This window comes from Mastigoproctus giganteus, chromosome 9 (assembly GCF_048544385.1).
Source record: "Mastigoproctus giganteus isolate SK-2022 chromosome 9, ASM4854438v1, whole genome shotgun sequence".
Lineage (NCBI taxonomy): Eukaryota > Metazoa > Arthropoda > Arachnida > Uropygi > Thelyphonidae > Mastigoproctus > Mastigoproctus giganteus.
The window spans coordinates 228,446,892-228,462,338 of record NC_143583.1 but is presented as its reverse complement, the minus strand read 5'-3'; the positions used below and the strand labels follow the sequence as shown (position 1 = coordinate 228,462,338).

The 15,447-nt window shown below is 36.3% G+C and overlaps 1 protein-coding gene across 1 annotated transcript in view; it reads right to left on the bottom strand.

Moving 5' to 3' along the window:
* Nucleotides 1-15,447, bottom strand: part of LOC150081159 (mitochondrial glutathione transporter SLC25A40-like) — a 117,446-nt gene that overhangs the window by 44,586 nt on the left and 57,413 nt on the right. The window contains exons 6-7 of the mRNA XM_090381149.1: nt 8,068-8,166; nt 2,228-2,328 (exon numbers count right to left, since the gene is read on the bottom strand). Of these exons, the coding sequence (XP_090237275.1) occupies nt 2,228-2,328; nt 8,068-8,166 (200 nt within the window). The remainder of the gene's footprint in view (nt 1-2,227; nt 2,329-8,067; nt 8,167-15,447) is intronic.

The window sequence follows — 15,447 nt, the reverse complement described above, 5'->3', positions numbered from 1 at the left end:
CTCCACTGCTGGCATCATTCCCTCGCTCCTTGTATAATTCTCTATAGTAGTCTTCTGCTATTTATAAGAACACCATCGCTATTCTTCAGTTTCAGTATCATTTGTCTTTCTGTATTACTGCTCATGGCTGCTGATTTAAATCCTTTGTTTTCCCTTAATGCTTGTTCTACTTTTCTTGTGTTAAATGTTCTTATGTCCTCTCTGAGCCTCTTTCTAACGGCTTTGCATAACTCAGTATACTCATTTTCTCCTTGTCAGTGTTTATCTTGCTTTCATTTGTCGCCATTGGTTCATCATAACAAGTGTTTCTTGACTAATATTTTCTTATTTGGATTTCTTTTTCCTTATAGGTTTCTTGGGCGTTAAAATCACTTTCAGAAAGTTGTAATATTCCTCGTCAATATCTTGGTACTGAGCAGTCTGCAAAAGCTCAAACTTGTTCTTAAGTTCCAGTACATACTGCTCTTTTCGTCTTCTGTTATCTCAAAGACCTTCGCATTATTTACTCGAGTCAGTTTTTTCCTTTCCTTTCCTACACCTATATCAAGTGTGCATCTTACCAATCTGTGATCACTTCCAACATTTACCTTATTCAGGACGGTAACATCATCACAGTATATCTTCTGTTAGTGAGGATGAAGTCGATTTCATCAGTTGTTAATCCATCTGGACTCTTCCATGTCCACTTTCTGTTCACCCTTTTCTTGAAAAAAAGTGTTCATTACTGACAATCCTTGAGATTCTGCAAATTCCACGTCTTTCACCGCTCTCATTTCTTTCACCAATTCCAAAATTTCCTATAGTTCGCCTTTCTGCACTGTTTTGTCTTTTTCTAACCTTAGCATTGAAGTCCCCCATAATAATAGTGTAGTGGGTTTTCTGCACATCTAGAAGACTCTCAATTTCGGTGTACATTTCTTCAACCTCTTCATCATCATGGCTCGATGTTGGTGCATAAATCATTATAACCTTTAGCTTGTACTTCTTAGAAATCTTCAGTATTAGTCTTTTACATCAACCTTGGTGATGTACTTTTGCATTCCAAAATGTTGTTTTTTATATCTTTATGGACCAGAAACCCAACTCTACCTTCGCTCCTTTCACTGTTTCCATTGGTGTACAGCAGATTTCCATTTGATAAACTTATAAGTGATTCATTTCTTCTTCTTGTTTCAGCCAAACCGATGATATCCCAATTCACATTTTCTAGTTCCTTTTCCACTCTGATATCCTGTCTTCACTGATGAGCGATCTTACGTTGTATCAGGCCAAGTTCAGTTTCCGCGCATGGCAGCTTGGTCGTACCCAGAGATTCTTAGCACCCTCTGCTTCCACTCTGATCCTCTCGCTGCCATAAGAGGGGGAGTGAAAGCCGCTGGGGACTGAGGGCCATTTGTTTCGTCGTGCTGTCATATGCTGGAGGGTTTGGTCTTTTCCTCTTCACGCTGACCAGGCGTCTTGAAGAGAACCACTCTACACATTCGTTGCCACCTAAGTGACGTAACAGGGCTTACTATCGAAAAGGTGTGCATGAGTGGATTTTAGGGAGGCAGGCCAACTGGATTTCTCCTAAATCTTCTGTAATAGAAAGATATTGGATCCATATCAGTGTTTTACACTGAGTGTCTGATAACACACAGAATAGCTGTTCCCTTCTAAGTCCCTATGCATAACCTAACTTATGGAAGTGGAACATCCTGAAAATGGAAATATGCCACCTAACCTTATACCTCAAATTCTTAAGTGATATGATCACAAATGTGTATGTGTTGATTAACACATTAGATCTAAATCTGCCTAAATCCTCTATAGGGATGAACAAAATGTCATTAAAATTGTGTATATCTAACTTTATCACGTAATGCCTAAAATATTTCATTTTCCAGACTCCTCAAATAAACCCTTCATACTCAGGCTATGAACATTTCATAATTTCCCTTGTATATTTTTTTTTTACTCTCAAAATAAAATTTGCTATGTTAAAAATAAGTGTAAAAAACACATTTTAAATTTTTCATTAAAAAACTACATTGAATAAGTATTCCAAGCAGAATTGTAAAAAATGAAAAAGTTTTTCAGAAATAAAAAAGGAAATTGGTGGGCTTGTCAAGCTCCCCCTGACAATGTTTGCTGCAATCAGGGGATCCATCACTACTAGATTAATTCAATGAAAGCTGTCTATAATGTATAATGATAAAATTAGTAATAAAAAAGGTAAAATAATTACTGTTCCAGAAGCTGCACCACAGAGAAAACTGATCCAGAAAGTTGGCTGTTGCTGCTGAAAAAAATATTCCTTCAGTGATTCATAACTGGCCCAGTAGATTGCTATTAAGAAATAGAAAACAATTAACAAAAAATATAAAATAATGCACTATATACAATATTAATAAACAAACATGTTTCAAATGAAAAAAAAAAAAAAAAACACTTAAAAACTGAGAACGTTAATTTAAAAAATTTGAGATTAAAATACTGTTTGATACTGGTCCTAAGCTTACATTCCAATTTACTGAGTATTCAGTAGGATTAAAGGCTAGGCTCTGGAGAGGCCAAAGAAGCTTTGCATATCAATGTCTTCTGCAAGTTGTGCAGTATAATATGGTATATAATATCGGTGTGTATTTACACCGATAAAAAAAGTTTCCCCATAAATTTAACTACATAAATAGTGTAATGGCACCGTTTGATTTTATCTCATATTGTGGCTACCTTCACAACAAGATACCAGGTATTGCACTACTTTGAATAAATAATGCTTCTCTAGCAGAGGGAATTCTATCCTCTACTAGAGAAGCATGAGAATAAATAACAGTAGTCTCCTCTACTAGAGAAGCTTTCTTTATTCAAAGTAGTGCAATACCTGGTATCTTGTTGTGAAGGTAGTCACATTATGAGATAAAATCAAATGATGCTGCTACACTACTTATGTAGTTAAATTTATGGGTAAACTATGGTGTATTTATACAGATATTATATAGTTAATTTCACCCATAACATATTATGCCTTGTGCATTTAGTCTTCAAAGTATAATATGGTGCAATGTCATTCTGGAATAGAAAAGAGTCATCCCCATTCTGCTGCCACAGTATAAGAAGAGTGGAATTGTCCTGAATGTCAATGTACTGCATAGCATTCATTATTCCAGGAATGATGACCAGTGGTCCAAACCACATAGAAATAGCTTCAGATAATGGGAACTATCTACACCAAATTACAATTGGTTGTGCACTGTGTACTGCAGCTCTTTTATAAAATCTCATGCTATGCAGTTGCCCCCCGCCCCCATTTCTATGTGGTCCAAACCACACAGAAATAGCTTCAGATAATGGGAACTATCTACACCAAATTACAATTGGTTGTGCACTGTGTACTGCAGCTCTTTTATAAAATCTCATGCTATGCAGTTGCACGAGATTTTATAAAATCTCTATAACAGTTGTTCCATCTTTGATATAGCACCCGAACATAGTTTTGTGATCACTATTGATCTAAGTGCCTTGACATGTTCTTTTATATGTGCAATGTCCTTTAAAATAGCATTCACTGTTGAAGCAGCGAGACCCAATTCCCTTGCAATAGATAAAACTTTGTCCTGCTTCGTACTTCTTAATCATTTTCATCTTCATTTCTAAATTTTCGTTTTCTGGCACTACCACCAGCACTTTTCGTTGGTCGCTTTCCCTTCATCATTGTAATACATAAATAGGAATGAAGAGAAGTTTCTGAAAATTCATTTTTTATATGACTGAAGATTTCAGTGAAGGGGAAACATTTCACCATAATAGCGTAAAAACGCACACAATTGCAGTTATCGGTATTATCGCAAATGCAATAAGATAGAGTTTACTACCCCGTTTATAATTAGATGCACTAACAGAAAAGCCTAATAAACCAGAAAGTACAAATTGTTTTTATTGTTTTATGGTCATGAACTCCAGAAATGTGCTTTAGAAAAATATCACAAAAGTGTTCAAAATTGATTCTTATAACAGGAACATATGATAATGGTGAAAGTGTAGTGCAATTTCCGTTATAAATATGACCTTTTAGAGAGATAAATAGCTTAGTAATATAGCAAAATTTTCAACTTCCAAGCCTTGGAATGAATTACAAAAAAAAAAAAAAAAAAAAAGTGTTATTGGGTTTACATAACAATATTTTCATAAATACCTCCATTTATTCCTACAGGATGCAAAATACGTTTCCACGATTTTTTTAAGTTTGCACTGGCCAGTAAAATCTTATGTAAAGTTGGGGAGTTCCTGTAGTTATAAATTGGCATCATTTTTTGCCATGATATTGCACTACCTTGAATAAGTAACACTTGACCATAGGAGAAGGCTATTGTTACTTATTTTCAGCTGATGCCATCACCCATATGGCACCGTTTCGAAGCTTATTGGCTCCTCGTCAGTGGGTAGGTAGGTACCCCGGTGTTGCAATGATGACAACCCAGCTATGAAGTATAAATCCACAATATGAGAGATGCCTGATGGTGTGGCAACTCGTTATGAAGGAATTTGCAATATGAGATATATTTAATTATATTAATTTATAACTACTTAAGTAGTTGCCTATGTACTGAAATGATGCAATTGCACTAACTTGTACATTAGTTAAACTCTTTACGTAACCTAAGGCTTTAGCTCTAAACTATATCGCAATCCAAATTACTCCACACCATCAGGCATCTCTCATATCTCTCATATTGTGGATTTATACTTTGCAACTGGGTTGTCATCATTGCAACACCAGGGTACCTGCCCACCCACTGACAAGGAGCCAATAAGCTCCGAAACGGTGCCGTATGGGTGATGGTATCGGCTGAAAATAAGTAACCTTCTCCTATGGTCAAGTGTTACTTATTCGAGGTAGTGCAATATCATGGCAACTCATATTCACAATATGAGATATACTTAATGATGCCAATTTATAACTACTTAATTAAGTTTACTCATAATAGCGCAGAGTCCAAAACAAGTCCTAGAGTAGCACCAAAATGAGTATAGCTTTTAACATTACATTATACGGTAATACCCCGACTTACGCAAACTCAGAGTTACGCGGTTCTTGATTTTTTCGTTTGGTGTATATCTAAAATTAGCTTACCAGTGATTTGGAAGTCAAATCATTGGGTGACAGCTTCCGTTTTTGAGGACTGATTTGGTCACCACTTCATACCCGAAGTCGAACGTTATTGCAAGTCTAAAGAGATTCCATTTAAAGTGATGCTTCTTATTGACAATGCACCCGGGTCACCCTCCTGCCACCCTAATTAATTTCGACCCATGTGTGAAAGCTGTGTTTTTGCCTCCAAACACAATCAGCTTGCTTCAACCGATGGACCAGGGAGTCATCAAAATATTCAAGGCTTACTACACGAGGCATTCGTTTGCACGTCTGAATGAAGCTATGAGACAAAATAGTGAGATATCTGATAAAGACTTTTGGAAACAATTCAATGTTTTAGGTGCCTTAAGAATCATTGAAGAATCTTGGGATCAAATTCACAAAAAACCATTGAATGGTGTCTGGAAGAAACTTTGTCCATTTTTTTTCAAAAACGAGATGAAAACAATGCCAGAAACTAATCATATCGCTCATGTGATAGAAGTTGTTAATCTTGCCAGGCAATTAGATTTGGAAGTCAATTGTGATGATGTCAACAAGCTGTTGGATTCACATAGTCAGGAGCTGACAATGAATGAGCTCAGAGATGCGTGACAAAACGTCACTGAAGTATCAGACACTTCAGACCCAGTTCCATCAGAAAAGCACATGACAATTGCAAGCTTGACAGAAGGTCTCGGCTCAATTGAAAAGGGCTTAAAAATTTTAGAAAACATAGACTCCAATGAAGAACGCGTTATAGCTACAAAGCAAGGAATAAAAAAATTATTAGCTTACTACAAAGAAATTCTGCGTGAAAAAAAGGCGCTGTGTTGTCAGATGAATTTGTTAGATTTTATGACGCCATCGGCATAACTTTTTTACGTAACTCATTTATTTTTTAATACATACTTGGTATTAATATGTATAAAGAACTGCAATTTTATTAAATATTTTTCTTCTAAACTAGTGTTTTTGTTAGTCCTTGGTCCCAATTAAACAAAATTTATATGTATTTATATGCAAAGTTTTACCCTAACTTACGCGAATTCAACTTAAGCGATTTTCGTCGGACCCACCTATCGCGTAACTTCAGGGTATTACTGTATACACTATTTACAATATAAACATTTAGTTGTTGCCAAGGCCCAACTCTGGCAAACACAACAACATCAACCAACACAGCATCTTACATTTAATGTTTTCTCCCAAACTGAAGGGGCACCTCCGTAGCCAGGTGGGAAGGAGCAGCAGTGTGTAGCACACGGCTTCTTGATTAGACCGGGGTTTGAGCCCATCACCACCAAATACAGAGGGTGTGGAAAGGTCAGGGAATGACCACCACATATTCCCGGAGCAATATGGCCTTAGTTGCTAATGCTCCTAATGCACCGCATATTCCCGGAGCAATATGGCCTTAGTTGCTAATGCTCCTAATGCACCGCATATTCCCGGAGCAATATGGCCTTAGTTGCTAATGCTCCTAAAAACCAAATAACAAACAACAACAAATTTTACAAGTCCTAACCTCAGAGCCATGTACTTACATAAAATCATAGCTGTAGTTTAATTGTACATGCTTGCTTCAGTGTCAAAAGCAGATCAGATGTGTCCAATAGATAAAATCAGACAGAAAAGGCAGAACGTTCGTTTGTCTCCAATTTTGTCCAAAACAGCAATGTTGATAGTATACAGAGCCATCGAATGCGTTTCACCTGAAGTCCACGTCCAAGAAGTCACTGTGAATAGAGTCCTAGTAACACCAGATCTAGAAATCACACCTGTTGTTTTATACTGTGGTTCTAGGTTAGGTGATGTGTCACAATATGGCAACTATGCCCCTAAGCCAATTTCTATCTATTACTCATCAAATACCGTCAGCCTCTTTCAATCCATTTCTGCAGTCTATCCAAACTGCAGCTGTAGCAGCACCACATTGCTTCCATTTGTGATTACATCAGCCACCACTGTTTTGGGTTTTGGTTTACTTTTGATTTTAATCATGCATCAGCTTCTGCGCACCAATATCCAGGGTGGGTTTTTTTGCTGTCTTTAGTTCTGTTAGTGAAGAGTATTACAGCTAATTTGCTGTTTAGCAATAAACCAGCTGATTTATTACTTTTAAGCATGAGAAAACGTTTGATATGTCTTTCCTATCTACTAATGTTTTCTGAAATGTAGTTGTTTCTTGTGTATTACACAGATGAGGAGAGTAGGATCTACATTCCCTGTCAAACATGGCATTCTAAGGGTAAATGTTAACTGATTGAGAGACATCGCCGTTTCAACACTGAGGTGGTTCTGCTCTAAGTGTGCACATGTCCAAATTCACAATCTGGCTAAGATAATTTCTTGTCATAGTTTCTGAAAGTTGGTTTTCCCCAAGTTGCCTACCATTCATTTTTACAACAGTTTCTAATTATAGGTTTAAAATCTGCATATGAAATTATAAAATTGTCTGCTATTGGGATCTTTCTTGTTAGTTAATGATTAATGTACAATGATTTTCTTAGGTCACTTGTCAGGTGCCATGCAATTGGTGGCAAATTAAGCTAAAACAAGTTAATGGGAGTCAATATACATAACGGCTTGTACAAAAGATAAATAAGAATGTTACCATGAAATTCATCCAAAAGTTACGCTGATTTGTAATGGGGCAAAAAGGAAAGTGTCAAAAATTAATACATGTGCACAATGGGGAAAGAAGGATTTGACTGGTCTGTCATTAGTATAATTTTTCTGCAAAACCATTTAGATATGTTCCTGGAAACAAGGTTCTGTAGAATGGTCTGAGAAGCTGATATAGATGTGAGAGATACAAAATGCAGTTAAAATGTAAAGAGCAGCTGTAAAAACTATAAATACAAAATTTAAAAATTAAAGAAAATTTTCAATTATAATAAATTTCCCCCTTAAATTCTATTCAAATAAAAAAAAAAACAGTTGGGACTTACATGAAAATGGTACATCTCTTAAGATAGTTGGCCCCCAACCACGCCACATTGATAAGATACCTTGGATGCGTACCTGGCTACTCACAGCTTGACTAATTTCTAAAATAATAGTTATAAATTGACAGAATAACTTTATCATATTTAAAAATGTTTAGTATTATAAAACTACTACATTTGTAAATCAATATACTGATCATAGGGAACAGTGGTGGCATTCCATTTAGGAAGGCACTGTATCTACCATATCCAAGTTTTATTTTGTTTTTTTTTTTTTAATCTTTGAAAAGGCTTTTGTTTATTTTGTATTGCATTAGAAATATAAAAATGTATGCTGTCTTATAAGTGAATTTTGATGCTTGTAATGTAATATATTTTACTTGCCTTTTTATTAATAATTTCTAAATTTTTTTCCCTACCAAGATCAACTCAATATTATAAGAGCTAAAATATTAAACTTGCCACCAAAACAATAAAAAAATAAATAATAAATAAAAAGCACAATATATATAGTGCTTTTTTTTTGTAAAAAAAAATTAGGAGCCGGTACTCATTCTTTGCTATCAGAAAAAACTGAAAATTAAAAGGATATGTAAAGTACTCTAAAATTTTTTTTCCTGATATTGTTACTTTAGTAGTAATGTTTGGAATAAGAACAACAAATTAAGTATATTAACAAAGTTTATTAAGCATAAAATTATTATTTAAGTATATAAAAAAATAAGTAATGTGTGGAAAAAAACAAGTAATGTGTGAGAAAAATAAGTAATAAGTAAAATAATTTCATAATAAAGTTTTTGTAGAATATTCCAAATTTTTATTAAGTTCTCATCTGACACACTATGCCGCAAGGCCAGATTTTAATGTTTGTAGGCCCTAGGCACTTTTATTCTGAAAAGTGGGAAAAGAGAAAAGGTAAAATGTTTCTTATAATAAATTATACTGTATTAACACACTGACTGTGAATTACATCTTTTGATATAATGCAAGAATGAGCAGTTGATCAGAACAGCAGTGCATGCACGTTTGAGTGTGCATGACTGTTGTCTCATGCTTATCTTGTTAAACTGACTAGTTTCATAGAGTTAAACATGCATTCTCCTGTTAAAAATAGTTGCACTCATAAATATGTACACGTGAGTTATTATTATTATTATTAATAGCCAATATGATGCACCAGTCAAAAAAAAAATTCTGAGTTTCCCCAAGAGAGAGAGAGAGAGAGAGAGAGAGAGAGAGAGAGAGAGAGAGAGAGAGAGAGAGAGAGAGAGAGAGAGAGAGAGAGTGTGTCAGAAGTAGAAGGGAATCACTAAAAAAGAGAAGAATGTTGATATCCAGCTCAGGACCCTGGGTGTGCCAAGCCTATACTCATCAGATGTGAGCCCTGGGAGTTATACATAAAGAGAGCGGTAGTAAATAGTGGAATAAATTTGTGGTGTGACATTTTAAAAAATATAGTGTAAATTTTAAAAGAAGACTGGTGAGCTGTATTTTCAATTTTTCATATTCTGATCCCAAAATAATTGTGTTTGACGTGATTTAATCTGATGGATATATGCAAAAATATGAATCTGGTTATGAAAAGAGAAAGCTTTGGGTAAAATGAAAAATTCAATGCTGAAATATATAAATGTTCCAAACCACTCCTGCAAAAGCCTACACTTTCTCAACCTGAAGATTTCGGTGATGGCATTCGTAGGCCAACCTCTAAACCTACCGACAAAGAAACAAATAAAGGTTGGTTGGTTTAATGGAAATTTATTGGCACAAGGACAACTAAGGCCAAATTGTGCCTGTCACAGTAATTCTGCAAATGATATATATATATATATATATATTTTTTTTTTTTTTTTTTTTTTTTCCAGTCATATGTCAGATAAGTTCATATAAATGAATTTATTTTAAAAAATTAAATAAATCGGATAAATTTGCGTCATCACTGAGAATATGGTTCATTTCTAATGAACTGTTTTGAGTTAAAACTGATTTAAAATTTGTTAGTCGAGCAGCTTGATTGTAGGGACACTTGAGGAGAATGTGTTTCACTGTAAGTAGGGCGGAACAATGACGACAGTGAGGAGGTTCATCCCCTGTCAACAAATGGAGGTGGGTCAGATGGGAATGGCCAATGCGTGTCCTTGCAAGGACAACCTCTTCTCGTCTGTTTAATCACGAACTAGATTTCCAGTATTGGCTTTTGCTTTATTTGGAAAAGTTTGTTATGGGTCTGTTGCTGCCATACTGATGTCCATTGGTGAATACATAACTGTTTTATGATGCGTTTACAGTCCATATAAGGAATCGAGGCAAGTGAAGACTTGATTAGAATCTAATCAGTGAAGACTGATTAGATTTTTTGCTGCTTGATCTGCTTTTTCATTTCCCTGGATTCCAGCATGCCCGGGAATTCAGCAGAATCTTACGTCTGTGTTATGCTCTGTGAGATTAATTAACTCTGTTCTGATTTCTTTCAGGATAGGGTGAGAGTTCGGACATTTATGTTGTAAAGAGGTTACTGCACTCAAGGAATCGGTCATCATCATCATCAGCCATTTTCAATCCACTGCAGGATGAAGGCATCTCCAGCAACTTTCCAGTTCCTTCTGTTTTGAGCACTGGCCATCCATTTACTACTCAAAAACTCATGAATTTCATCTATCCATCTCCGCCTTTGTCTTCCAGGTTTTCTTCTAGCTCCTCTTGGGTACCATTCTGTTATTTTCTTAGTCCATCTGTCATCATGTCTTCTAGCTATGTGTCCTGCCCAAGACCATTTTAGTTCTTTAGTTTTGATAAGAATGTCCTTTACTTGAGTTTGCTGCCTAATCCATGTGTTTCTCTTCTTATCTAACAGTCTGATTCCCAATATAATTCGTTCCATTCTTCGCTGTGTAGTTCTTAGCTTCTCTTCCATTCTTTTGGTGAGTGCCCAAGTTTCACTTCCATAAGTCATGGTGGGGAGTATACATTGATTCATTATTTTATGTTTCAGACAAACTGGGATATTGCTCTTCAGTATGTGACTTCCCGAATGCTATCCATCCAAAATTTATTCTTCTCTTGACTTCCAGCCATTTATCATTATTACAGCTAATAACTTGTCCCAGATAAGTATATGACTCCACCTTTTCAATTACTGCTCCTTCAATCATTATTTCCCTTTCCGTGGCATACTTGTTCATCATTACTTTTGTTTTAGCCATATTCATCTTTAGTCCAAAATCCTTACTAACTGTGCATAACTGATTAACATTTTCCTCTAATTCTTTGGGATCGTGGCTTATGACCACAATGTCATCTGCAAATCGTAAATGGTTTAGGTACTCTCCGTTCACATTGACTCCTTTCTGCGACCAGTCTAATCTTCTGAAAGCTTCCTCAAGGGTAGCAGTAAACAGCTTCGGAGATATTGTGTCTCCTTGTCGAACTCCTTTCTCGATTTTAAATTTGCTACTGTCTTTGTCTAGTCTAATAAAGGATGTAGCACTCTCATATATTTTCTTCAAAATCATAATATATGGAGTATCTATGCCTTGTCTTTCCAGTGCCCCAAACATTGCCTTATGCTGTATGGAGTCAATGCCTTTTCATAATCCACAAATGCCAGGCATAATGGTGTTTTATATTCATTTGCTTTCTCCATTAGCTGTGATATTACGTGAAGGTGATCCATAGTTGAGAATCCTGTCCTAAAGCCAGCTTGCTCTTTCGGTTGATTCTCATCAAGTATTCTTTCTAATCTGTTAGTAATGACCCTTGTGAACAACTTGTAGATATGGGATAACAAGCTAATTGGTCTATAATTTCCAATTTCTGATTTATCTCCTTTCTTATGCAGCAAAACTATGATTGCATTATTCCACTGCTTAGGCATCACACCTTTTCTAATGCACTTTGTGAAGAGCCTTGCCAGTTTTTGTGTTATGTCTCTTCCTCTAAATTTTAACAACTCTACAGTAACTTCATCTTCCCCCCGGGGCTTTCCGATTCTTCATTTTCTTCAATGCATGTTCTACCTCATCAGGAAGAATATCGGGTATGTCGTATGTGTTGCTACTTTGCAATCCATCTTCCCCACTGCTGGTATCATTCCCTCGCTCCTTGTATAATTCTCTATAGTAGTCTTCTGCTATTTGAATTATGCCTTCTCTGCTGTTTATAAGTACACCATCGCTATTCTTCAGTTTCAGTATCATTTGTCTTTCTGTATTACTGCTCATGGCTGCTGATTTAAATCCTTTGTTTTCCCTTAATGCTTTTTCTACTTTTCTTGTGTTAAATATTCTTATGTCCTCTCTGAGCCTCTTTCTAATGGCTTTGCATAACTCAGTATACTCATTTTCTCCTTGTCAGTGTTTATCTTGCTTTCATTTGTCGCCATTGGTTCATCATAACAAGTGTTTCTTGACTAATATTTTCTTATTTGGATTTCTTTTTCCTTATAGGTTTCTTGGGCGTTAAAATCACTTTCAGAAAGTTGTAATATTCCTCGTCAATATCTTGGTACTGAGCAGTCTGCAAAAGCTCAAACTTGTTCTTAAGTTCCAGTACATACTGCTCTTTTCGTCTTCTGTTATCTCAAAGACCTTCGCATTATTTACTCGAGTCAGTTTTTTCCTTTCCTTTCCTACACCTATATCAAGTGTACATCTTACCATTCTGTGATCACTTCCAACATTTACCTTATTCAGGACGGTAACATCATTCACAATATATCTTCTGTTAGTGAGGATGAAGTCGATTTCATTAGTTGTTAATCCATTTGGACTCTTCCATGTCCACTTTCTGTTCACCCTTTTCTTGAAAAAAGTGTTCAATTCTGACATTCCTTGAGATTCTGCAAATTCCACAAGTCTTTCACCTCTTTTATTTCTTTCACCAATTCCAAAATTTCCTATAGTTCCTCTTTCTGCGCTGTTTTGCCTTTTTCCAACCTTAGCATTGAAGTCCCCCATAATAATAGTGTAGTGGGTTTTCTGCTCATCTAGAAGACTCAATTTCAGTGTTCATTTCTTCAACCTCTTCATCATCATGGCTCGATGTTGATGCATAAATCATTATAATCTTTAGCTTGTACCTCTTAGAAATCTTGAGTATTAGTCTTGACACCCTTGGTGATGTACTTTTGAATTCCAAAATGTTGTTTTTAAAATCTTTATGGACCAGAAACCCAACTCCACCTTCACTCCTTTCACTGTTTCCATTGGTGTACAGCAGATTTCCACTTGATAAACTTATAAGTGATTCATTTCTTCTTCTTGTTTCAGCCAAACCGATGATATTCCAATTCACATTTTCTAATTCCTTTTCCAGCTCTAATATCCTGTCTTCACCGATGAGTAATCGTACGTTATAACAGGCCAAGTTCAATTTCCGTGCATGGCAGCCTGGTCGTACCCAGAGATTCTTAGCACCCTCTGCTTCCACTCTGATCCTCTCGCTGCCGTAAGAGGGAGAGTGAAAGCTGCTGGGGACTGAGGGCCATTTGTATTGTTGTGCTCTCATTGCTGGAGGTATCGGAATCGGTATAAGATTAAGTATATCGGTATAGAATAAAGGAATCGGTATAGATTATTATCTCTTCGTTAGACCTGTTTTTGACATCTTCGAGCCATTTTTATTGCATGAAGTTCAGCGGTGTAAATACTGCAACTTGGGAAAAGTTTTTGAGAGATTTCACAAGTGGGAAGAACTACTGCAGTGCCCACATCTGTGTCAGATTTGGATCCATCAGTATATATTTGCATACAGTGTTTGTTTGCTGATGCATGAGCTAAATGTAGCTGCTGTATATTTTCATTGTCCAGCGCCTGTTTTCCCCATTTTCGAAAAAAGTCATCACAAAAAAGTTTTAAAAGTAGACCAAGGAGGCTCTATTTCTCCGGTATCCTGGTGGATATTGTCGAGTGGGACACTCCAATACTGAGCAACATACTTCAATCTGATTCCAGCAGGTTTATTTTCATTTGGTTTATTCCTGTAGAAATTTATGAAAGACGGATTAAAGAGGTAAGGACAGATAGGATGTGAGGGCACTCCGAAGTTTTGCAGCGTACGTAAGCAGCAGCATCTGTCTCCTTAAGGATAATGGAGGTTCATGTGCGTCAATATATAGACTATGCACTGGAGATGTTCGGAAGGCACCTAAAGCTATTCTAAGTGCATTATGTTGAATGTTATTTAGGGACTGTAATGCTGACTTTCTAGCTGAGTCATATACAGGTGCACCATAGTCTAGTCTGGATCGGATTATGGTTTTATATAAGTGAAGAAGGGAGTATCGGTCAGCTCCCCATGATATTGCAGAAAGAACTCTAAGGATATTCATTTTTTTCAAACAAATAGTTCGTACATGCTGTATGTGTTTCAGGAAGTTTAATTTCTTGTCCAATATTAAACCTAGGAATATAATATTGTCATTGACTGGAATAGCGTGATTTCCCAGGTGCAATTCAGGATCAGCGTGCAGTTTTCGTTTCTTGCAGAAGTGTATAGCAAACGTTTTCTGAGGAGATAGTCAGTAGCCATTTTGTAACATCCATGATTGCGTTTTGTTTATAGACAGTTGGAGTTTCCTTTCAATGGAGAACATATTTTGCGAGTGACTGGATATAGTGAGATCGTCAGCATAAAGATAAGTTTCTACTGAATTCGGGATGGCTGTTGTTAGTGTGTATTCTAACTGCGAAGAGTGTGGCACTGAGGACTGACCCTTGTGGGACTCCTTCCTCCTGTATGCAGATTTTCGAGAGTGAACTTTGAAAACGAACCTGAAAGGTTCGATATTCGAGAAAGCTCTGAATTAATGATGGTAAATGTCCCCTTAGTCCTAGGGCATGTAAGTCACGAAGGATGCCATGATGCCACGTGGTTTCAAAAGCTTTCTCTATATATAAGCTCACAATGACCAAATGTTCGTTCTTTATGAATGCATTTCGCACATTTGCCTCAGCCTTAATCATAAGATCTAGGGTAGACCTGTTTTTACGAAATCCAAACTGATCGTTGTTCATAGTAGTTTGAGTTTCAAGATACCAGGTGAGGCGACTGTGTACCATTTTTTCCAGAGTCTTACCCAGACAGCTAGTAAGTGAGATTGGTCTATAATTATGCGGATCTGATTGGTCCTTTCCTGGTTTTGGAATGGGTAGAACAACAGAATGTCTCCAGGAAATGGGAAAATAATTTGCAACAAATATTCGGTTAAAAAGTTTTAGGAGAGAGTAACGAGTGCCCTCATTTAGATTCTTTAACATTAGGTAGTATATGCCGTCTGGACCAGGTGCACTATTGGCTGAATTTTTTAAGGATTCTTCTAATTCATACATGGTTAGTGGTTTATTATAAGAGAGGGCTGACTTTGTTCCAAAATTTATTTTATAT